This window comes from Gekko japonicus, unplaced genomic scaffold (assembly GCF_001447785.1).
Source record: "Gekko japonicus isolate JY-2015 unplaced genomic scaffold, Gekko_japonicus_V1.1 scaffold1199, whole genome shotgun sequence".
NCBI lineage: Eukaryota > Metazoa > Chordata > Lepidosauria > Squamata > Gekkonidae > Gekko > Gekko japonicus.
In genome coordinates, this window is record NW_015167086.1 from 135521 (window position 1) to 160086 (window position 24566).

General features: G+C 47.7%; 1 protein-coding gene across 1 annotated transcript in view; it reads right to left on the bottom strand.

Moving 5' to 3' along the window:
• Positions 1–1224: 1224 nt before the first annotated feature.
• Positions 1225–24566, bottom strand: part of ATAT1 (alpha tubulin acetyltransferase 1) — a 42747-nt gene continuing 19405 nt past the window's right edge. Inside the window, exons 8-12 of the mRNA XM_015412842.1 lie at positions 22318–22389; positions 20056–20275; positions 5949–6046; positions 4918–4972; positions 1225–2089 (exon numbers count right to left, since the gene is read on the bottom strand). Of these exons, the coding sequence (XP_015268328.1) occupies positions 1741–2089; positions 4918–4972; positions 5949–6046; positions 20056–20275; positions 22318–22389 (794 nt within the window). The 3' untranslated portion in view covers positions 1225–1740. The remainder of the gene's footprint in view (positions 2090–4917; positions 4973–5948; positions 6047–20055; positions 20276–22317; positions 22390–24566) is intronic.

Sequence of the window (24566 nt, forward strand, 5' to 3'; positions counted from 1 at the left end):
CAGCACCTTGTCTTTATTGCATCTGTTTTCTAATGTTTGCAATCTGCCTTCAGTCTCAGCAAGGAAGTCAAACTATAAATACATTCTTTATTGCATCTGTTTTCTAATGTTTGCAATCTGCTGCCTTCAGTCTCAGGAAGGAAGTCAAACTATAAATACACAAGACAGACCTGGATGCAGGGCTTGGTTTCTAACTGTGGTGGGGTCACAATGATCAAAAGAGATGGGGCTCCTGTTCCCAGGTAATGACTACTGGGGGACGGAAACAATTGGGATTGCCAACCCCCAGGTGGGGCCTGGAGATCTCCCAAAATGACATCATTTCCAGACTACGAAGATCCACTCCGCTGGAGAAAATGGCTGCTTTGGAGGGCGAAATCAGTGACATCACATCCCTCCCTAGACAGCACCCTCTAAATCTCCAGGAATTCCCAAGCCTGGAGTTGGCAAGCCCTGTTTTAAAGGGAAACATGTAGATGTAGGAATGGTCTATAAAGCATATCACCCTTTTCAGATTTCTTATCCCATTTGACCCCATTCTAACCAATACTAAATCCCTCCTCAAATAATAACAGCCATCCCGGGGAGAGGGTGGCAGCTAAGAACAGGACTCTGGTTGAAATAGACTAGGAAGTCAAAGTGGAAAGCAACATTTAGACACACCCTGAGCTCTTATTAAATCACAGAAAAATGTTGGCATACTGAGCAACCTTCAGCATATGGAAGATTGGATCTGTAAGGTGTACAGATGAGAACTAGTTTATAGAGGAAAAGGTATAGAGACAGCACAGCTGATTTTTTTCCATAGACATCATTACATCGAAAAGGTGAAGTAAAAATCTACATTCAAACTAGGTAAGCTAACTGGAATTAAATCCTCTGCTGTACTCCATTCATTCCGATTAATTGAGTCCTGCGATAAGCAACTCCAGAAGTGCTAGATTCATTTTGATCAGGTTAGAACAACTTGATTTATTGCACATGCTATCTGTCCTTTCCGATCTTTTCTTCTTCCCAGTCTTGATATTTGGTTGTTCAGGGCTTTGCTCAACATCTCATATAATTCCCAAAGCACATTCCAATTGAATTGTTCTGACCATGAAGATAACACAAAACTTTAACATTTTGAAATTTCCATATTTTTGTATATCCCAAATTCCTCATCTTAAGGATATCATTTTGTCAAAAATTCCAAAAAGCTTCCTGCTAAACAACAGAGGGGGAAGGAATCATTGGCAACATGCAATTGGCAAATTGCAAAATCAGTGTTGGAATGCCGTGAACTTTAGATGGGTGGTGGTGGTTTGTTTTTTTGTTTTTTTGAGAAAGAAGACTTTTAGTATATGGAATTCAAGTCCATATTTGAAATACAGAGAGCTCAGGTGCATTTTCCTTTCAACACTAACATCAAAAGATGAAGCAAACAGATTTCCTAACTGATCAAAAGAGGGAAATGGGGGAAAATAAATTAGGAGTTACCACGTGATACAGAGGATCAGCAAGACGGATATATTGAATAATATGCTTCTACCTGGTTTGATTCAAGGCAACAGGGAAAGGGGGAGAAGGAAATGGCACAGGAGTTCAGCCTAGTAATGGGTGGGGCTCCAGGTTAAATGGTTTAGTCCAAGCCATTCTGATGGCAAAAAGTCTTGTTAAGGAGAGTCATTGTTCTTCCCTGGACTGATGACTGTTCATTATTGGCTTGGCGCTCTAGCCACGATAACATGCCGTTCCCTGTCACCAAGGTCTGGTATTGCGATGCAGGTACATGTGGCCGATCCTTTTGGCTTCGTAGGGCCCTCCCGCCACTGTCCACATGGGCATGATCTGCTGTGGGCTCCTGACCAGATTGTACCAATTCTGCTTCCGAGAGAGGTGAGCCACACATGGGTCACTTTGACTGGAGGACTGGGTCAGTGCAGCAGCTGAAGCGTCGGGGCTTTTAGTCCGTTCAGGAGCAGCAAGAGTTTGGGGGTCCATCTTGGGGCAAGAGGATTCTTCCGGAGGATGGCCAGCATCTTCCGAATGTCCAAGGGCAGCTGGTTCTAGCTGGTGTGAATGACTGGCAGTGGCGGTGCCTGACCTGCTGGAGAGAAAGACGACATCAGCCAGACAGATCAGGGAGTGTCCAGGGATACCAATGACCAATGCTGGCAAGTATTAGGCTATTTAGAGAGGTTACAGAGAAGTGCCAAGGAGAAAGATGGGCACATTTTAAATAAACGATTTTCCCATCACCCCAGAAATCCTTACACCAGGCCTGTGAAGTAATCCTGTAGTGTTACCACCATACCTTTGGCTGAGGCAGCGGGCAACCTATTAGCTGGCCTCTCTATTGCTCCTGCTACTGTACAAGATCATTTATGGCTTGGCATTTACTCCGGCTTGGCATTTACTCCGGCGGCAGAAATTGAACTAATATATTGCACTGCCCACTTTAGATGTTTTATTGTATCGTTTTATACTGCTATTTGTTATAACCCTTGATTTATTTTGAAGACTGTATTCTGTTGGTTGATGCCAGCCGCCCTGAGCCCACTTCCGGGAAGAGCAGGATATAAATCAAAATAAACAAATAAATAACCAGATTATAACTTTTTTTGGGGGGGGCATAGAGTAGGGGTTCCCAATCTATTTGACCCTGTGGGCACCATTGGGTTTCTGACACAGTGTGGTAGGCACGGCTACAAGATGGCTGCCACAGCTTACTTCGGTCACGCACGGTGAAGACTTTTGTGTTGTGGTAGCAGCTGCTGCCAAAGCAACATTTTTTAAAAATGTGCACAGCCAATCAGAAGCCTTGTTGGTTAAAAGTCCCACCTGGCCCCGCCCACTTTCTAGAAACACCCAATGGGCACCAAGGAAAGTGTCAGCGGGCGCCGTGGTGCCTGCAGGCACCGTGTTGGGGACCCCTCACATGGAGACTAAAAGACAATGGTTGGTCTATGGCCGAAGGGTGATTTGAACAAGGGGGGCATCTACGTCACCACACATTCTTCCATAGTGCACTTGCTCCAGTCTAAACTAAGCCTAGCATTGACTCTGTATAGAATTGCATTATTAACCACTACACCACAGTTGCTGGTACACAATACACTGGATGGCTGAGCTCTGATGTTCCCTGTGGATGTGTCCATCTCAAGGAACATTTTACAGCTTCTTTTGTTGATGCTTCTGCCATGGTCAGGTTTTTCTCCCCAAACATACAGTTTTGGGTTGCCCTGACTCCACCTTTTCTCAGAAGGCAGCAGGAACTGCCAGAGCCTAGGAGAGGATACCAGGTGCATAAAAGGTATGTCCAATCACTTTTCTTTTAGGATGTCCCAATGGACGTACATTGCACACCATCATGCTCCAAATGCCACAGCTGGCAACTGCCCGTGTCAAAGGCAGGAGACACAATCTACCTCCTGTCCCTGCTGGTGGTGCCACTAACATCTGCATCCACAATATATGGAAAGAACCACCTTTGCTTGTTGTACCTTTTGTGGCTGTCTGGCTGCTGGTAGGGCTGGCACCAGGAAACCTTGAGTTGGGGCAGCTGCCCAGGCCCAGAGCTTCTGGTAGGGCCCACTCCCAACCCATACACCTCCCCGCCATTTGTCTTCTGTGCCCTTCCCTATGCATTTGCTTGCAAGTGCTACCACCCATGCTCCCAGCTTCCTAACACTGATGTGGAAAGGCACACAGGTGGTACACAGCAGCACTATCAGCTGTACACACCAGCTGTTTTGGTCAGGGAAAGGGCATGAATGCAGTGCCGGTAGGCAGTGAGAGAGCTTGGGATCGGGGGAAGGATGTACAGTCATAAGGAAACGTGCAAGTAGGTGGGTGGAAAGGGAGGCATGGAGGGGCTGGTGGTAAGTAGAAAGGGGCCCAGGGGCCCCCAAAACCTGGAACCGACACTAGCTGCTCGTCAGCTGGATGGGATATGGCAAGTCAACAGGTTCCAGGGGGTTGGATCAGATGAAACTTAGTTTGATCCGGGAAGGCAACTCTCATTTTACAAAATGAGAGAATAAACCTACTGTAACTAGGCACCATCCGTCATGTGATGGGTGTTCTTTAAATTGAGTCCTTCTCACCAAAGGGAGCCAATGGAATTAAGCAACCTGAACATAGCCTAGAGTTGTTGTTACAGCCCCTGGGCCTTCAGATCAGTTGCTTGACAGGTAAGTCGAAATCCTGGATTTGGAATTGGAGGCACCGGTCTACTCATACTGATAGGTTCTGCTTCTGGTAAACAAGTGCTGTTACACACTCTTTGAGATTTATGGATCAAAATGTGGTCTGTGTGTATTTTCTAACCAATGAAGCCAACCACAGTGCCACCTGGAAAACTAACATGTGATTCTGTAATACCATGAAACACATACATCTCATCACTTACTTACTTCCTTTTCCTAATCTCCAGAATAGGTGGAATTTCTCTCAGTAAGTCCAAGCAAGCTTTATTTTGACACAGTGTCCACGACACTCCAGAACCCTAATGCATAAGAGTGTCCATTTCCCCCCCTCCCGATATAATCAAGGATAAATGAATGTTTTTTCCTGCAAGGAAAAGCTATATGCCACATATATATATGACGAAGCTACCGTATACCAAATCAGACCATTGGGCCATCCAGCTGAGTATGGACCAACTCTGACCAGCTGTGGCTCTCCAGCATCTCAGTCTCTCCCAGGACCTCCTCCCTGAGATTCTTTACCTTGACATGGTGGAGACTGACCCTGGACTTTCATCATGGACAGCGCTGCACTCTAGCAGCAAGCCACTGCCCTTCCCCTATCAACACCCACCACCACCACTTTCTTTTAATGTGTTAGCTTGTGTAGGAGACTTTTCCAAGCAGGAAGAAGATGGGAGCGAGTCACAGAAAGAGGAGAGACAGCAGACGAGGGAGAATGTCTTACTGGCTTTCTGATTCCTCAGCCTTCCTTGGGGAGTGGAGGAGGATCTTTGAGTCACCTAAGGAAGCAGGAAGAAATCAGGCACCTTTAGGGTTTCATCTGCACAGGCATTGTGGTACTTCCCCTGCTGGAGAACTGTAGTTTTAAAGAAGGGGAACATTCAGCAAAAACTCTCAAGAGGACACTGACAGCCCAAAAAAATGCCTCCAGCTCAAACATTAGCAGCTAACCATCAGTCAGGGAGATGGCCCCGTTTGGCATACCATGTACACTTCTGGTTGCAGTATGTCAAAGCAGATGTTGCAGAGCTGGGAAAAGTGCAGAAGAGGGCAACCAGATAATCATGCAGGTTGGAGCACCATTCCTATGAGGAACAATCACAACTTTCCAGTTTAGAAAAAAGGCAGTAGGGGGGTCATGATGTTAGAGGTTTATAAAATTATGCATGAGGTAGGGAAAGGGGATAGAGTGTATTGTTTTCTCCCATGATACTAGAACTTTGGGGCACCTGATGAAGTTGATGGGCAATAGGGCTCAGGACGAATAAAAGGAAGCAGTCCTTTACACAAGAAGTAATTAAATTGTGGAATTCAGTGGTGGATTTAGTGATTGCCGTGAGCACAGATGGCTTGATAAGGGGGTGAGGCAGATTCATGGAGGAGATGTCCACCAATGGCTTCTAGCCATGGTGACTAAAGGAAACCTCTGAAGGTTAATACTAGGAAGAATCAGGGGGAAGGCCCTGGCCTCCGAATATGTTCAGTTTGGATGTCAGGGCTAGTAGCCATCAAGAGACTTGTTACCTCAACCATAAAGTGACGTGGCTAACCAAAATACTCCAAATTATCATGCCCAGAGCATTTCCTGATGGCTCAATCCTCTGGGAGTGCTTCAGTCAAGAGTGATCTTCTTTGGCACCATTTGTGGGTCACTTCATTCTGTATAGTTCTAAAATGTATTTGCCTAGCCCCTTGAGATCAGGCTAGTTATAAGTCTGGGGAAAAGTGAAGGGGAAGAGAAGAGAGCCCACTCACTTGCTCTTTCCTCAGGGTCTTCAAGAATCAGGGCAGCGTTCTCAAAGCGGCTGTAAGAACACTTCTGAGCCATCATGGCATCCTTTTGAGGGCTCGTCCTAGAGATGGGAGTGGAAAACACAAGTGGGATGATGGACATGAGGCAGCAAAAAGGGAGTGGGGAGAGCAGGATAAACAAGAACGAACCAAGAAGAGGAAAATGCCAGAAGGAGACTGAGGTGGTGCTACTGAAGAAGTGTTTTCCCCGCTCAGAATTAACAACACTGGGGGAAGATTATTCGCAAGAGGAAGTGGCGGCCAGTGTTTAATTTCTCCCTCACCCGATGTTCCATACGTCTGAGGGAAGGTTGCAGGTGTACTTTCTCCTCATATTATTTTATTCATTTAGTCAAGCAGCCTGCTCAGTTCAGAACTGAGGCCTACCTACCTTTTTCATGTCTGACCTCTGTGCTCTATTTGTACACTGGCTTCTGGAAAGGGAAGTATGTTGAGAAGGCTCTCCTTTGGGCGTTAGAACAGTGGGTGGACCATGTTGCACAAGGAGTGCTAACCGCAGAGTTCAAGATGTTGGGTACCCCACAGATCTTTAAAAGTAGTGTCTGAATGAATACAGGGGCGGCTGCGGCCACACACACTAAATAATGCACTTTCAGTTCACTTTCCAACTGGATTTTGCCAGTTCACACAGTAAAAATCCAGTTGGAAAGTGTACTGAAAGTGGATTGAAGAAGAAGAAGAGAAGAGATTGGATTTATACCCCGTCCTTCACTACCCAAAGGTGTCTCAGAGCGGCTTACAAACTCCTTTCCTTTCCCCTCCCCACAACAGACACCCTGTGAGGTAGGTGGGGCTGAGAGAACTCTTGACAGAAACTGCTCTTTTTCAAGAATAGCTGTGCCAGAGTTATGGCTTGCCCAAGGTCATCCAGCCAGGTGCAAGTGGAGGAGTGGGGAATCAAACCCAGTTCTCCCAGATTAGAGTCCGCGCACTTAACCACTACACCAAGTGGCGTCACAGGTCTGTTTTACATTCAACATGTAGTCACCCCATTTGGTTCCCTGTAGTCCTCTTATTATTTCAGACTGAGGAAAGCTGTGTGTGCGCCCGTGCGCATGAACTGATTGATTTTAAACCGTCACAATCTCAGAGCTGGGATTACAGAACAAAGCCCAGCCTCTGACTCAAGTTCATAGGCTTAACTTCATACGCTTTGACTTCCTTCCGAGCTGCGCCAAAGCACTGTCCAGCAGGAGACGGTTTTACACATCAAGCAACAGTTCTACAGTTACACCAGAAGCCAACCAATATAGAAAAACAAGACAAGACCCTTTTTTTTGGAAATTTTTTAAAAAGGAAACTTTATTGAAATGTAAACAAAAGCTCTTATTTCCATGCTGGACACTAACAGCCGAAAACAGTTCAGAGTCTTGGATGCTTTGATCAGAAGGGAGGGTGGACAGAGAAACGGCTAAGGAATACGGTCCAGCTCCCTGTCCAAAACGTAAAGGGGGTCCTAGGAGTTCTCCATCTCCGAGCAGCTCTCAAATCCATTGTACGAAGCAGTGATGTCCTAGAATAAGGGACGTTACCTACGGGGTTGCTCATGAGCCCACAGAAAGGCTGTTTACTGTGCTTAAGGTACGAGACAAAGTCTTTGCTCCGTCCCTGCTTGCTCCGCACCTCCTGTCCAAGTGGCCGACACACTAAGTTTCACTCTCCTTCCCCCCATCAGAAACATGAAGAGAATCATAAATCAGAGCTGTGCTATATAAAATGTCATAGCTCACTGGTAGGTCCCAGGTTCAATCCCTGGCGTCTCCAATTAAAAAAAGATCAGGTAGTATGCGATATAGAAGAACTCTACCTGAAACCCTAGAGACTTACTGTCAGTCGGAGTAGACAATACTGACCTTAATAGACCAAGGAGCCGACATAGAATACGGCAGCTTCATAACAGGCTAGATTGAGCCAGAGGACTGCCACAGTGACCCACCAGATGTGTACTGGAAGCTCTCAAGCAAGGGATGATAGATGGTCATCCTTGGTTGTTCACCACAACTCTTAATATACTATCTCTGATATGGGAGGTTCCATGTTTAGCTATCAAGACTGTTACGGACTGATCGGTCATCTAGAATTTTGTAACACATTTTTGAAAGCTCAGGTTTAGATGGGAGTGTCTGATCTATGAGGACATTACTATAAACACCAGAATAAACCATCAGCATGAGCCACCCTTATGGATGCTACCTGACTGAGATGCCATTTTACAAAGGCAAAACAAATTGATGGAGGATAGGTCTGTTATCGGCTATGACCCACCCATTGGTATACCTCCAATTATGAAATATAGAGGAAACAAGAAGAGAAGGAAGGTCTACCACCAGCACACCCTGCTTGTGAGCTTCCAGAAGAAAGCGACCAGAAAACAGAATTATGGTTGTTATAGTTGTGGCCATGTTGCACATGGCCGGGTAAAGTGGACAGGGTAAAATGGCCACGGTCAGGGGTCATTTCGTAGAAAAAGAGCTAGGGGAACTCATTAGCATAACTCATTAGCATATGCCACACCCCCTGACATCAGGGGCCTGGCGGTGGACCTGCAGCGGGAGTGCGAGGAAGCCCCGCCAAGGCCCTCCCTGGCCCCAGGCAGGCAGGGGTGGGGAGAGGCAGGGAGGAAGCAACTTACCCTCCCTCTTCTCCTGCCTCCTGGCTGAATGAGGGCTGGAAGCGGGGCGGCCGGAAGCAGGGGGCGGGGCTTCGTCATGTGCCTCGCCCCCTGCACCTCACCCGGGGGAACTGCATTCCCCCGCGTTCCCCCCGAAATGACCTCTGGCCACGGTATACATGTCCGATCAGCCTACTTTGCTACATGACACAATTGGTGTACCCCCGCCCCCATTTTGGCAGAACCACAGATCACACAGGGCAACAGCTGGCACATTAAATGGACAGTTGTTTGGACATATCAGCAGAGGAGTGGCCTCCAATGCCTCTCTATATTGTTCTCAAGCACAAGATAAATAGTGTCAACCAATACTTTATGCACAGGGATTGCGTGTGCGCCATGATTCTGAGATTTCACCAGACAAGTATGGGATTTGACACTGGGTTCCATACTTATCTTGACAATGAGCTGTCATTCAATAAATAATAATAAATAAGTGTGGGGTGTCACCCGGTGAAAAGTCGGGAATCAGTGTTCAAAAGGCAAAGCCTCAATACCTTATAGTAGCTTTCATTATAATTCTATATTTTTATCCAACTCTTCGTCCCAGAGTGGCACACACGGGTTCTCTCCTCACCACCACTCTTTTTAAAATCAATTCTCACAATAATTCCTGTGAGGTATGTTAGGCTAAGAGGTAGTGAGTGACTGGCCCAAAAATCACCTCATGACTTTCAATGAGGAGTGGGAATCTGAACCCTGCCCCTCCACAGTCCTAGTCTACTCTACTCACTACACCACAGCAGCTCTAATATATCCTTGCTTTTTCCAATAACTATGGGCTTAGTTGAAAAGCTACAACTTCTCCAGGCACAAAATGCAAGCCACCTTGGCACAGATTGGATCTTTACTGAACACGCACACAGCCTTGCCTATAAAATCCTGTTTTGTCTGCCTGACTCCCAACACGTCTCTCTTCCTTACCACCACAGACGAACTCCCTCTCCAAAGCGACCAAACCCCGGCCTTCGTGACTGTCTCCCTACTCCTAGGTCCTTCTTCTTAATTCGCCTAAACCTGCCCATTTTCAATCCCAAAGCTGAAAAGGAGAAGAAAAAAAAAACACCCTTCCACTTCGGTTTCTGCTGGCTCTTGAACGCCATGCCAAGACTTTGCCTGCGTCAGGAACTTGAAGGCAACTGCTGTAAGTTTCATTTATCACCACAGGCGCGTCCGTTCAGACGACAAGCCAAACATTCAACAGCCTCAATCAGAGGCAACGAGGCTCTCACCGAGACATACTACAGACCAAACTACATCCAGACACTAAAGACAGTACAATTGGCACACCATTAAGCAAAGGAAGATGGGACCCATTCCAGAAAGATTACATGAATAAAACAGGAGGCCAGCGGCGCCTTAAGGGCGGGTACCACTAGACCCCTGTTTTACTTTATTGCTACAGACCAACACAGCTACCCATCTACAGTAAAGGGTCAAATATCTAAAGAGATAGCCACTAAATTTCTTGAGAGCTTAAAAAAAAACTTGGGGGGGGGGGAAATTGATTCATCCTCCCCACAAGGACGCCCAGCCATGGCCCTATTTGACATGGGCTCTTGGCTTTTAAAATGTGGACGGGTGGGTGAAACGGGCAATACTGTACTCGCTGACACTTGGAGTGAGGAACTTTCCACTTAGAAGGACTTCAGAAGACTCCGAACTGGGGAGGGAAACATCCCATCTACACGATGTCTAAAATGCACATGTTTTGAGCAGAGGCCTTCTTCGAGCTAAGGAAGAAGAAGAAGAAGAAGAAGAGGAAGAGGAAGAGGAGGAAGAGGAGGAAGAGGAGGAAGAGGAGATTGGATTTATACCCTGCCCTTCACTTGGAGTCTCAGAGCAGCTTACAAACTCCTTTCCCTCCCCCTCCCCACAACAGACACCCTGTGAGGTGGGTGGGGCTGAGAGAACTCTGACACAAACTGCTCTTTTTCAAGGACAGCTGTGCCAGAGCTGGTGACTGACCCAAGGTCACATCAGGAGGTGCAAGTGGAGGAGTGGGAATCAAACCGGGATCTCCCAGATTAGAGTCCGCACACTTAACCACTGTACCAAACTGGTTCTATAAGGTTTTACAAAGTGGCTTACGACTTTGTTCTCCCCTCCTGCATTTGAATTTCTATTTTCTTGAGCGGGCGGGGGGGAAGGGGATAGACGGCTGACTTTCAAAGCCCTGACCTTCGCAAACATGCCCTTCATCACTTCTTTAAATACAGCTTGCCACTAATACTACCCATGCTGTTTGCGCTACAAAAATCTGTACAGGCTTGAGGAAGAATTGTGAAATAATTTCTGCCCACGGTGCATTCTTTTACACAGAAAAGCAGGTTTTCATCCAGTGAATCGGTTCACATGTGATACCTGACCACAGCTTTATACAACCTCTCACACTCCAATTGTTGCCCTGGTGTGTTCCACTTAGTGACTTTCTCAGCTGCTTCCTAAGTTTCTGCTTAGAACAAAGCACCGTCTGCCGTAACGTCAGCACTGGCAAAGGGTAGTTTCCATTTGCTATGCAAACCAGCAGGAAAAGCTGCTCTGCGACCCTGGTTGCAGAGGGAGAGGGCAAACCGTGGTTTCCCGTGTCCCGATTTGATGGAAAGCTACGGTTTGGGTAAACAGGAAGCTACTAACTGAATCAGAAGGAGCAGAAGGCGGAGGGGATACACAAGCTTGAGATCCAATCATAGAAACACCAAATCATGGTTCAACAATATATATGAACTCATCCCAAACATCTGATAAAGACGCAGGGACTCTGTTTTAATGTATGACGGCGGCAGTCCTATGCCCACTGATTTGGAAAGCAGCGCCACTGGACATAGTGGGATTCACTTCTGAGTGAACGCGCTTGACTATGCTCTCTAACTGTATGGCATGTTGGTATTACATTCAAATATTTTAAACCAGGTTTGATTTAGCCACTTACTTTTTATGTCTGATTATTTTTTTAAAGCAAAATAATTGAGTTTCATACCCCCAAATGACATTCTGGTCTCTTCGCCCTCTTCTCTAGAAAGCTCAGCTCGTAACATGTGCATGGACATTTTTTAAATAGAATGTTTTATAAAGTAATTTCCCCCCTTTTGCCTCCTTGAAAGAAAAAACTGTGATTCCCCTTTCCCCTGGCCTTTTGTAACCCATGTAAAATCCATAAGTCAGGGTCCATTCCCACCTCCTATTTCAGACTCCAATGTAAGCAGATAAACTGTTTAATCCAGGGGTGTCAAACTCATTTGTTAGGAGGGCCGGATCTGACATAAATGAGACCTTGTTGGGCCGGGCCATGTATGTCATAAAATGTAATGCCAGGTAGTGGAGATATAAACTTTATAAAGGACACAAATTTTTTTTGTTAATTTAAAATAAAAACATGCTTAAAACATTAGCTCTGTAAGCTGCAAACCTACTTTTGATTTATTGACATTCATGTTTTAGGTTAAAACATGAAATGGCTGAGTGATTAAGAGAGTCTGGTGAAGCAAGCTATGATGCAGCAGCAGAACTGGAAGCAGGAGATGGCCACTCTCAGTGCGGGCCTGATAGAAGCTCTCTGGGGGCCTAATCCGGCCCCCGGGCCACATGTTTGACACCCCTGGTTTAATCCTAAACAGTATTACTCCTGTATTAAGCTCATTACTTTCAGACAGCTTCGACCAGAGTGACTCTGCATAGGAAGTGCACAGCACCAATGGACTCACTCCAGACTACCAACCAAAATCAACACACATCTTGCTGTCTACTCTGCTTAATCTACAGAAAATGTCTATTTCACCTCCCTCTCACCAAACCAAGAAACTGAAGAAGAAGAAGAAGAGATTGTATTTATACCCCGCCCTTCACTACCCAAAGGTGTCTCAGAGCGGCTTACAAACTCCTTTCCCTTCCCCTCCCCACAACAGACACCCTGTGAGGTGGGTGGGGCTGAGAGAACTCTGACACAAACTGCTCTTTTTCAAGGACAGCTGTGCCAGAGCTTGCGACTGACCCAAGGTCACATCAGCAGGTGCAAGTGGAGGAGTGGGGAATCAAACCCGGTTCTCCCAGATTAGAGTCCGCACACTTAACCACTACACCAAACTGGCTCTCACTAACCCCCACCTCCAGCAACCAACACACAGCCTATAGTAGACCTACTTTCCTATACTGATCGGCAAAACCAAAGAGATGCCATTTACTCGTACCTTGCAGCCAGTCAAAGGCTGGAGACATTTCTAGTGAAAGTTATCATAGGCACTGTTACCCAAGGGAAGGCGGAACAGCCCTGTATTTCTTCTGTCCTGCACTGTTGCCTCTGGTCAGACAGGTTTCCACAACCCTGCAAAACCTGTTTACCAGAGACAACGGAGGGATCAGGTCCACGCCACAGGCCCCCAGCGCCACTTTCTTCCCGGCTCTCTGAAATAACTATCTTTTTGTTCCCAGTTTAAGAAACAAAAAATCACAAGAGAAAGAGAATGGCCAAGACATTTTGGTACTGAAGGCAAACAATCCAAATCCCCCCTCCCAATGGTAAAAATGTAACACTGACCAGTGTTCCCTCTAAGCTGAGTTAGTGTGAGCTAGCGCACAGTTTTTTAGCCTCCCGCTCACACATTTTGGTCTTAGCTCAGGAAGGATGGCTCCAGGGCAAACTAATTTATACGTAGTAGCCAAATCGCTTGCTCACAACTTTAATGCCAGTAGCACACAAAGTAGAATTTTTGCTCACAGGACTCCACAGCTTAGAGGGAACATTGACACTGACTGGTTTTTCACGGGTATCCTTTAAGGGGATCATGAAATCTACCACATGAGACCAGTCCAAGTCAATATGCCTAAGAATGGATCCAGCACTGACGGGAAGGATTCGTTTCAATAACCACCCTGATAACTGTTCTCTTAATCAATGTAGCTCAACAACAACAAAAAAACCCCTTCCAAAACTAAATGATAATCTGAAGAAAGTTCATGGCGGCTTTTTGGATCCAAGACAGTTAGAACAAAACATCCACTGAGGGAGCACAAGGTAAGTCTCTATGGCAACAGGCAGTGGATCACACTGAGCGATACAGGATAGGATGCCTGTCTGGATCAACAATAATTCCCCCGTGTGTAAGCCTCTGATCACTTTGGAACTGAATAATAATGTAAAATTGAAAAAGGTAAGCAGTAGGATCTGCTCTTCTAAACTAAATGGCTCCTCTTCTTATGGCATTAAAAACTGCAATCAAACCAAGACGGGGTGAGAGAAAAAAACCCCAGCAATTGATGCTATATAAATAAGCCCACACACTTACAGGTTCTACCCATAAAGCATATTAAAAAAAAAAAGAAGTTGGATGTAAAACCAAGTCTTGATGTCAAGAAAGATCTCAAGACACAGGTGGAGGACCAGCTGTTGAGAAGACACAGCAGAGAACGGCGATCAATGGCTGTTTTCAGGTTCAGGCAGCTTCAGGGAAGAGGGGAGGGGAGAAGAGAAGGAAAGGGTGGGGAAGAAAAAGAGAGAGAGAGAGAAATTAGACCCAGGATGGCTGGGGCTCACATTAATCACATTTAAGATGCTAATGAAGCTACCTCTCTCCCGAGAACAAGAGCACCAATAGAAAATGGTACCCTGGACACAGTAGCATCCAGAATGTGGTTTACTCTTACAGAATACAGGATCTACATATAACCAGGCAGGGAAAGGGAGCTGTCTTAAAAGCATAAGCAGAGCAGAGAGACCTAAAGAGCCGCAGCAAAGCAGATGCTACAAAATTACAGCTTTAAGAGGTGGTCGGATAAATGTACGGAGCAGAGGTCCATCATGGGCTATTAGCCACAAGATATAGAGGAAACACTCTGCCTGGGGCAGTGATGCTCTGTCTTCTTGGTGCTTGGGGGGGCAACAGTGGGAGGGCTTCTGGAGTTCTGGCCCCGCTGGTGGACCTCCTGAAGGTACCTGGGTTTTGGCCACTTTGTGACAGGGAGTGTTGGACTGGATGGGCTATTGGCCTGATCGAACATGGCTTCTCTTATGTCCTTATATTCTTCTTCAGACATATCTGACAGACATATCTGGCCCCGGATTCATTAGCTTCACCCCTTTCACAGTAGCACTCACAGATGCTAATGCTTCTTTGAATTCCCTACGTCTCAGCCCTTTTTGAGACTATATACCCCCAGTATGTCTCTCTTAGAAGGCCCAGGAGGTTATGGGGCAGCTGGGCAGCTCTGTAGCAGCATGCTGCATTGAGCCTGGACTGAGCCAAGTCTTGTGCAAGTCCCCGGAAAAGGGGTGCAGCCCCACACTGAACCCTCCAAGGTCTTATGCTGCTTCAGAGCTGGTCAAGTTACCCACTCAGCCTTCCCAGCACTGGAAGAGAGAGACGCCCCAGAGCAGAACTTAGGCAGATCAGGAGAGGGAGGGCAAGAAGGGTTGCCACCAGTGCTCAGTTCTCGTGGCCCTTTCTTACACACCCATTGAAATGCCAATCACCACTTTGGGGTCAGGAAGCAATTTTTCTCCAGGCCAGTTTGGCCGAGGATCCTGGAGGTTTTTTGTCAACTTCTGGGCATGGAGCAGGGGTCACTGGGATTGTGGGGGGCCGGCGGGCGTATTTGTTAATTTCCTGCATTGTGCAGGGGGTTGGGCTAGATGACCCTGGAGATCCCTCCCAACTCTATAAATCTTTGATTCCATGATGGTGCAGAGGCCTCTGGAGCTCTCTGTCCCAGCAACAGCTGGGTGCTCCTAGCAAGCTGAGAGGGAAGCCTGAAAGCAGGGCTGATTCACTCACAGACAGCTCAGGGTTCTCTCCCTGTTGGCCGAGGCTCCTTCCAGTCCTGAAGGAAAGGAAGCTCCAGAGGGGACGGCCTCTCCTTTAAGACCAAGAGGACTCTTGAGCTTGGGCCCAACCACCAATGGCCAGAGAGCTCAGCCTGAGTGGGCTTGAGTGACGATGGCACGGGCGGGGTCTCCAGTCCTGCCCCGACCCTGGAAGTCGGTTGGCTGGAGAAGATCCTGCCCACTGGATTACCCTAGACTGGTGGTGGGGAGAACAGGAGGAAGCCACTTTCCCAGATCTGAACATAAGAAGGCAAAACCCGCTTATCCAGCAGTGGCGCAGTCACAAAGCACAAGATCTTCTCTTAGGCATTTTTTTTACCTGCTTTCCCTGCCCATAAGGAGACCCAATGAGGCACAGCAACATTATTTTCCCCCCACCCTGCCCATTTTGTGCTCACAACCACCATCCTGTTGTGTAGGTTAGGTGGAGACCAAGTGGCTGGCCCAACCTCTGCCAGCGAGCTACCCATGGCGGTGTGACAATTTCAACCTGGGCCCCTCAGATCCTGCTCCAACACTCTAAGCACTACGCCACGCTGGCAACTCTGTTTGGATTCAGGGTGCGCAGAAATACAGAGGCAAGTGACAAAGAGGGGGTCACTAGCACTAGCCAAAGGTAAAGGTCTCCTTGCTCGAAAGCCAGTTGAGTCCGACTCTAGGGTTGCGGTGCTCATCTCCGTTTCAAAGCCGAAGAGCCAGCGCTGTCCGAAGACGTTTCCGTGGTCATGTGGCCGGCATGACTAAACACCAAGGTGCACGGAACGCTGTTACCTTCCCACTGAAGTGGTACCTATTTATCTACTTGCAATTTCTTGCTTTTGAACTGCTAGGTTGGCAGGAGCTGGAACTAGAGATGGGAGCTCACTCCGTCATGCGGGACACACGGGTCTCGAACTGCTGAACTACCGACCTTCCACAGCCTGCAGTTCAGCGTCTTAACCACTTGAGCCACCGCAGCTCCATTGCTAGCACTAGCTGAGACCCAAATTAAACATGCCAAAGAGAATAACACACATGCCAAAGAGAACCTCGCTGGCAACTGGGCCGTGACTGGGGACGCTTCCAAAGGGAGGGGAGCTCAAAGCTGTCCACCATAAACAAAAAGGAGGGCCACAGGCGCCGCTTGAAACAATGCGATTTAGATACATCAGTCCACATTCACTTATTCTGCTTCTAAGGCACAGGCATCCAAATGATTCTGAGCATTTGGGAAGGAGTGGGGTGGTGGATGGCAAGGAAGGGGGAGGCAGTTAGTAGCTGGGTGAGATACTTGAAATCCTCTTTGGAACCTGTTGGTTTCTGTGCCCTCACACACTGCCTCCACTCTCCCTCAAATCCGGAGAGCAAGAAACTTGCCTTTTCTTTGTACTTACAATCAGAGTCGAGAACTTTAATACATCAGCTTACGTAGCTGCTATGTGAAATAAGCATGGCTTTGGGCAGGCCTCGCTTAGGCCCCCAGGTGGGAGGGGAAGTGTGCAAAATCAGAAGGCAAGTGCAGACCACGATACGCAACAAATACAAAAACACCTCTTTGTACCAATTCCATACTAGTAGAATGCATGGGGGGGGGGGGGACAAAAAACAATGCACACTGTTCACCCGGACTTCTGTTTAAAACCGGCATAAGCTACTGCCCTGATCTGAGGAGCTCACCACCTACACAGGCAAAACCAAGGCCGCGCCTTTCACAGACATGTCATGCAGCTCATCACCACTCCAGGTGCTTGAACTAATCAAGGTTAATCTCATCCAGCATCACATGCAAAGCAAGCAGACCGAAACGGACATCAATCTGACCCCTTTCACCTTCTGCATGTGAATGGCTCCCCCCCCCCCTTCCAATCCTCCCTCATCAATCTGGCACACAAATCTCAACAGAACCCACCATTCCCTTCCACGCAGGAAATCCAACCAGGAACCACAAAGAGCTTTCCATCCCATCTTCCTCAGACACAACCATGCTCTCCCCTGGCCTCAGTCATCTGTCTGCTGGCTTCTATCCAAGCCAAGCCATTTTTTCCATCTTGCCCAAGACTGCCAAGCATACTAGGGTTGCTAGGTAACCACAGGACACACTGACACCAACTGCTAGGCTGATCTAGAGGTGATGGGGGAATGGTGCTGGATGGTTGCTTAGCAACCGAGAAATCCTCACCTTTCTTCCCTGGACTTAATGGACAGGTTAAGTCAACGAGCAGCTGCTTGTGACTGGGAGCAAGAAGAGCAACATGGGCGACACATGAGCTGACTACCTACAACCCGCTGCAAGATCAGAACCAGCGCTAAAATGTCCCATTTGCCCAAAGGGCACACTGGGTTCAGCTATAATGGGTAAGTGCTTGCTACACGTTCTAGGGTAATCCCAGGATCAGAGACCAACTCCAGCCAGGTGGTTTCTGGATCTACTGCTGGATTTAGGATGGCACTGTATTGGGTATGAGAGTGGCACTGCATTCGGGTTCACGGGTGGGCAAAGCTGCCCCCCGTATATTAACTGAGCTCTCCACTGATGCCAGCCAGCCTTGTAATCTCCAGACCAGAGGCTAACATTCCAAGAGGCACAGAGGACTCATAGGCAGCCCCTTCTAGTATGCAGGCCCTGTGCCTGTGCAGCAGTTCGGGGCGGGGGGAGCATCAGAATGGAGATCCTGAGAGCACAAATGAATACATAGAAAAGCAAGACTCGAACTGCTTAGGCAGTGAAGATATGCTTGAGAATATGCAAGGCAACACCTGCCGAAAACTGCAAAGCCGGAGAACCTATGAACAACACTTGTAGGGGTTTGAAGGGGTGGAGATCCACTGCCCACGTCCTTGCCCCTTCCTAAACCTGGCAAACCATGTAAAATATTAAGCGAATCTGCACAAGCGCCCTTTACACAGATTGCAGAATTTGGTTCTTCCATGGAATTTCAGTGTCTTTTCAGCACACACACACTCGGCCAACGGTAGTCTCCAGCAGGCAAGATGAGATGCTGGACTCCACAGAGATTTAGAACCTGCCAGCTTCCCACCCTCGCGGTCCTTCAGGATTTGGCATTAGCTGTTTCCCAAAATGGACCAACGCCTGACAGAAGAACCCGTTCCCATTGGCTGCAGGGCTCCCAAGATGACCCAACTCAGACACGCCCATACGTACCTCGTTCTCCGCCTCTGTGAAGTGGGGTCACCGGGCTCCCCGTTCATCAGAAGGTGGGCAGTCGAGTGCGGGGGGCAGAGACGCAAGTTCTTCAGGAGCTCCTGCTCATTGAGGAAAGGTTTGAGACAGCCCCGTACCGGGGAGTTCCCCACGCTGCTAGAGCGGGTCAGCGAGCGAGACTGGTTGAACGGCCACGGTGGCTCAACTTCTTCCTTGAGAACTACAAGGGGGAGAAAGAGAACAAAGAGAAGGAAGTCCTCTAGTGTCCAGAATGACCCATGGTGGGTTGCAGAGAGAAGTTGTCCCCTACCACTACCCTCCATTTACCTATTACGCGTCCAAGGACGAGAGCAAATGCCTGCGAGCAGCCCTGAGTTCTTTCGAAAGAGGAGGAATATACTGGGAAGCTTCAAAATGGAGCTTTTCGTTTAACAAAGCAACCATTTAAACGATCAATGGTAGCGACCTCACAATCCATCTGGACTATATACATATCCTTCGCTCCACTACTGATTTTTGGGAAGAAATCTTACCCTGTTAACGCTCTCCAGTGTTACGTTTTGTAGGCAGCTAACAGTGAGACCAGCATTGGAAAAATGCGTGTTCTCCAAGCAACTTGCTACACGTTCTAGGGTAATCCCAGGGTCAGAGGCCAACTCCAGCCAGGTGGTTTCTGGATGTACTGCCGGATTTAGGATGGCACTGTACTGGGTATGAGAGTGGCACTGCATTGGGGTTCATCGGTGGGCAAAGCTGCCCCCCGTATATTAACTGAGCTCTCCACTGATGCCAGCCAGCCAGCCTTGTTATCTCCAGACCAGAGGCTAACATTCCAAGAGGCACAGAAGACTCATAGACAGCCCCTTCTAGTATGCAGGCCCTATGCCTGTGAAGCAGTTCGGGGCGGGGGGAGCATCAGAATGGAGATCCTGAGAGCACAAATGAATACATAGAAAAGCAAGACTCGAACTGCTTAGGCAGCAAAGATATGCTTGAGAATATGCAAGGCAACACCTGCTGAAAACTGCAAAGCCGGAGAACCTATGAGCAACACTTGTAGAAGTTTGAGGGGATGGAGATCCGCTGCCCACATCCTTGCCCCTTCCTAAACCTGGCAAACCATGTAAAATATTAAGCAAATCTGCACAAGCGTCCTTTACACAGATTGCAGAATTTGGTTCTTCCATGGAATTTCAGTGTGTTTTCAGCACACACACACTCTGCCAACGGTAGTCTCCAGCAGGCAAGGCGAGATGCTGGACTCCACAGAGATTTAGAACCTGCCAGCTTCCCACCCTCGCGGTCCTTCAGGATTTGGCATTAGCTGTTTCCCAAAATGGACCAACACCTGATAGAAGAACCCATTCCCATTGGCTGCAGGGCTCCCAAGATGACCCAACTCAGACACGCCCATACGTACCTCGTTCTCCGCCTCTGTGAAGTGGGGTCACCGGGCTCCCCGTTCATCAGGAGGTGGGCAGTCGAGTGCGGGGGGCAGAGGCGCAAGTTCTTCAGCAGCTCCTGCTCATTGAGGAAAGGTTTGAGACAGCCCCGTACCGGGGAGTTCCCCACGCTGCTAGAGCGGGTCAGTGAGCGAGACTGGTTGAACGGCCACGGTGGCTCAACTTCTTCCTTGAGAACTACAAGGGGGAGAAAGAGAACAAAGAGAAGGAAGTCCTCAAGTGCCCAGAATGACCCATGGTGGGTTGCAGAGAGAAGTTGTCCCCTACCACCACCCTCTGCCTTTCCATTTTCCTATTACGCGTTCAAGGGCAAATGCCTGTGAGCAGCCCTGAGTTCTTTCGAAAGAGGAGGAATATACTGGGAAGCTTCAAAACGGAGCTTTTCGTTTGACAAAGCAACCATTTAAACGATCGACACTTTATCATCTCAATGTTAGCGACCTCACAATCCATCTGGACTATATACATATCCTTCGCTCCACTACTGATTTTGGGGAAGAAATCTTACCCTGTTAACATTCTCCAGTGTTACGTTTTGTGTGCAGGCAGCTAACAGTGAGACCCGCATTGGAAAAATGCGTGTTCTCCAAGCACAGGCTACCCTGGAATGCAAGGGTTACCTTTTGCTGGCTCTCCAAGCCCTGAGACATGTTTGAACATTCACAGCAATACAGAAAGGGCAAATGAATCGTTCGCCTTTGAACACAGACTGCTTTACACCCCTGCAGCTTCTCGCCCGGCTACATGAGAGGCCTTCTAAGGAACGCCAGCTCAGACGTCCCAAAACGTAGGCAGCCTGCCGAATCGAGGAGCGGAATCCAGAGTGCCTTGACAAGGGCGTTGTTTCAGATCCAGCGTAGCCTTTTCTCACACTCCCTGGCTTATGGTTTAACCCAGACAGCCACTCCATCTTTCGGTAAGAACAGACAGGAACGAGTTCCACCGAAATCAAGCCCTGACCTGGATGTCTCAGGTGAGCCGGATCTTGTTACGCAAAGGCAGGCAACGGTAAGATCACCTCCGTTTGTCTCTTGCTTTGGAAACCGGCCAGGGGTGGCAAAACCGCAGCTCGGGAGCCGCGTGTGGGTCTTTCACACGGTCTAATTTAACATTAATAAAAAGCAAATCTGCATATTTTCCAATAAAAATGTGGGTGTGTGGTATTCGTTCATGTCTTGCAGCTCTCAAAACGCCTGACATTTATTCTGCGTGGCTGTTGTGTTAAGCGAGCTTGGCCACCCCTACCCTATGGGGTTTTCTGCCACCACCAAAATCAAGGGGAAAACGTACACATCCTCTCTGTCTCACAAAGTAAGCCATCCCTCCCTGTACAAGTAGGTCAAACTGGGTGCTGTACCTCCACCTGCCAGCCTGCCAGCAAGGAAAATGGCTTCCTCTCCCTGCCTTCACAAGCAGCTCTCTCAACTTCCCCCTATATGCACTATCTTACCACTCTACATTATTGTGGAGCTTTTTCATTCGCAGGACTGAACATGGCACCTACAATGGTTTTGCAAGGGAGATTTTTGAATAGGCCCTACACTATGGGGTTTTCTGCCACCACCAAAATCAGGGGAAAAACTTAACACATCCTCTCTGTCTCACAAAGTAAGCCATCCCTCCCTGTACAAGTAGGTCAAACAGGGTGCTGCACCTCCACCTGCCAGCAAGAAAAATGGCTTCCTCTTCCTGCCTTCATAAGCAGCTCTCTCAAGTTCCCCCTATATGTACTATCTTACCATTCTACATTATTGTGGAGCTTTTTCATTTGCAGGACTGAACATGGCACCTACAATGGTTTTGCAAGGGAGATTTCTGAATAGGCCCAACACTGATAGAATTTGCCCTTGTGGCCTTAACAGGATTGATACTTCCTTTCACACCCTGTTGGAATGCAGATTTTTTGAGATTATGAGGGGTTAGTATATTAAACCTTTATTCAACCAATCATCCCCCTCTGGAAACTCTGGCTCTTTTGCTCAGTTATAAGGATCCTAAGATCACTCTAGCAATCGCAAAATTTGTCTCAGTCCTTTTAGCCCTTGCATCTAAAAAATAAGAAAGAAGTGTTTTCCGCTGCTCAAGATCCGTGAATCAATGAGCTTCTAAGGATACAAAAAGAAAATCCTCTCAAGTGAAGTCAAGTTAGCCCCGGCTCCCTCCAAGAGGGAACTGCTCACTTTGTGATCTAAAAGACACATCAGGTAAGAATCTCTTACACTCTCGGTCTGACAGGGAGTAAGGTTTTATGTCTTCCTCCGGACGCTTGGGAGGCAACTTCCTCGCTGGAGCTACAGGGAGAGAGCAGAGAGAACACTTAGAATATTCCAGTACAAAAGGGTGCCCGCAGAGTTATCAGCCACCATTTTGAGGGGATATAAGGTCTTCTGAATACCCAAAAGTCAAGCAATGAGGAAAAGCCTTTCTAAAATGGATGGATAAAATAAAAAGGACAAAAACCTGAGGGGTGGTTGTTTATGAATTACTTCAGAAGAGAAGAGTTCCCAAACAGTAGATTAGGTATATGATTAAAAAAATATTCCTCTCATTGCTGAAAGATCAACCACGGCAATTCAACAAATTTCCAGAGCTGTTCTCACTAGCAGAAGACCCCCCAACATTTGATTACAGTAACAGCCATACGGTTTGCAGATTCCTGGCTGATGCTCAGTTCATTAGCCATGGCTATGTTATTCTACAATAAAATCATCTTCAAAAGATGAAATATGTGAGCTCAAGTTGGCAAGGAATGAATGTGAGCTTCTCTTTGTCTGACTCCATGTTCCTGTTCATGGTTGTTACAGCAGCTGCCTGCTTTCCTCTGCAAATATGAGGACTAGAAACTAGAAACTTGCTTTTTAAAGGTTTAACACAAAAGGTGATACTCGTGTTAAGCCTTGAGGCAACACCAAAGTAAGGGGACAGAGCAGGATATGTTGATCTATGGAAAGATGATTCAATCCTTGACAGCATTCTCTACGCACAGCTGAAGTAGGCAATTTTAAACTGGTCATCTGTGAAATTCACTGTTCTGAGCACAAGCTTGGAGTGCTCAAAGTAGGATCCTATATGGGTTCCAGTAACTTTTACTGGGGTCACAAGGTTGCCGCAATTCAGAAATGACTTGACGGCATGTAACACACACAGCTTTTAGTGGGTAGTGGCAACATGAGCAAAGAACTCCCTTCTTGCCTGAGAGAAAGATCTCTGTGCAACCTAGACGTCTGCTGTCTTAACCCCAACAACACAGCTGATTCACTAAGACCTGGATAACAACCACCCTTCTAACAAACAGGGAGGTCAACTGCATCAGTTCAGTGAAACTCTCGCTTGAAATTTCAGTCTATTTTTGGATTCCAAGAAAAGCCATTTATTGCCCACAGACTTGACCTCATTACAAATGCAGCATGAGGTAATGGCACAGGTCATTAATGGCCTTTAACGATCTTTAACGCCTTCTATGGCCTCGGATCCACTATCTATAGGACTCTCCCTTTCTCTAGGTCCCTGTGAGCCAGCTGCAGTCCTCAGCCTGGCATCAACCCCAGGCTGTGCCTTCTGCTTTGTGGAGTGAGTGCCCTGAAGAGGTAGAGAGGGTATCTTTAGCAATTTTTAGAAGATGCAACAAGGCAGTTTCATTTGGCAGGGCTTTTAGCTGGGTATAGACTGCAGGCATCTTTGGGGGGGGTCTGGGGTTTAATTTTGGATCTGGTGTACAGTTTGGTGTAGTGGTTAAGTGTGTGGACTCTAATCTGGGAGAACTGGCTTTGATTCCCCACTCCTCCACATGCAGATGCTGGTGTGACCTTGGGTCAGTCATAAATTCTTTCAGAGCTGTTCTCTCAAAGGCAGTTCTCAAGAGAGCTCTCTCAGCCCCACCTACCTCACAGGGTGTCTGTTGTGGGGAGGGGAAGGGGAAGGAGATTGTAAGCCGCTCCGAGACTCCTTCGGGTAGTGAAGAGCAGGGTATAAATCCAATCTCTTCCTCCTCCTCCTCCTTCGGCTTTAAATCGTGACGTTCTTGACTAATTTTGTAAGCTATCTTGGGCCACCAAGAAAAGCGGCATATAAATATTGAAATTAAATATGTCATCTCTTATTCAGTCCAGAGTGGGAAACCAAGCCCCATGTGTAGCATACACAGGTTCCATAAGCAGCAAATGTGAGTGCTAGGTGTACACCACACAAGAATATGACTCTGATACATTAGTTGAAATCCTGGGCTGCTCAGGATTAAGACCTCAACACAAGAACAGCGGCAAAACTGGGAGCGGTCAACCACTCAGAAACTACAAGGTGGATCATCCTCTATATCACGCCACCACCTCCCTGGGGCTTGCGCCGGAGCGCAGTGGCCCCAGGGAGCAAAGAGGAGGCCCGTCGCCGGCTCCCTGGGGCTTGTGCCGTAGCACTGCCACCCCAGGGAGGCCAGAGGAGGCCCGTCACCGGCTACCCGGGGCTGCCCCCC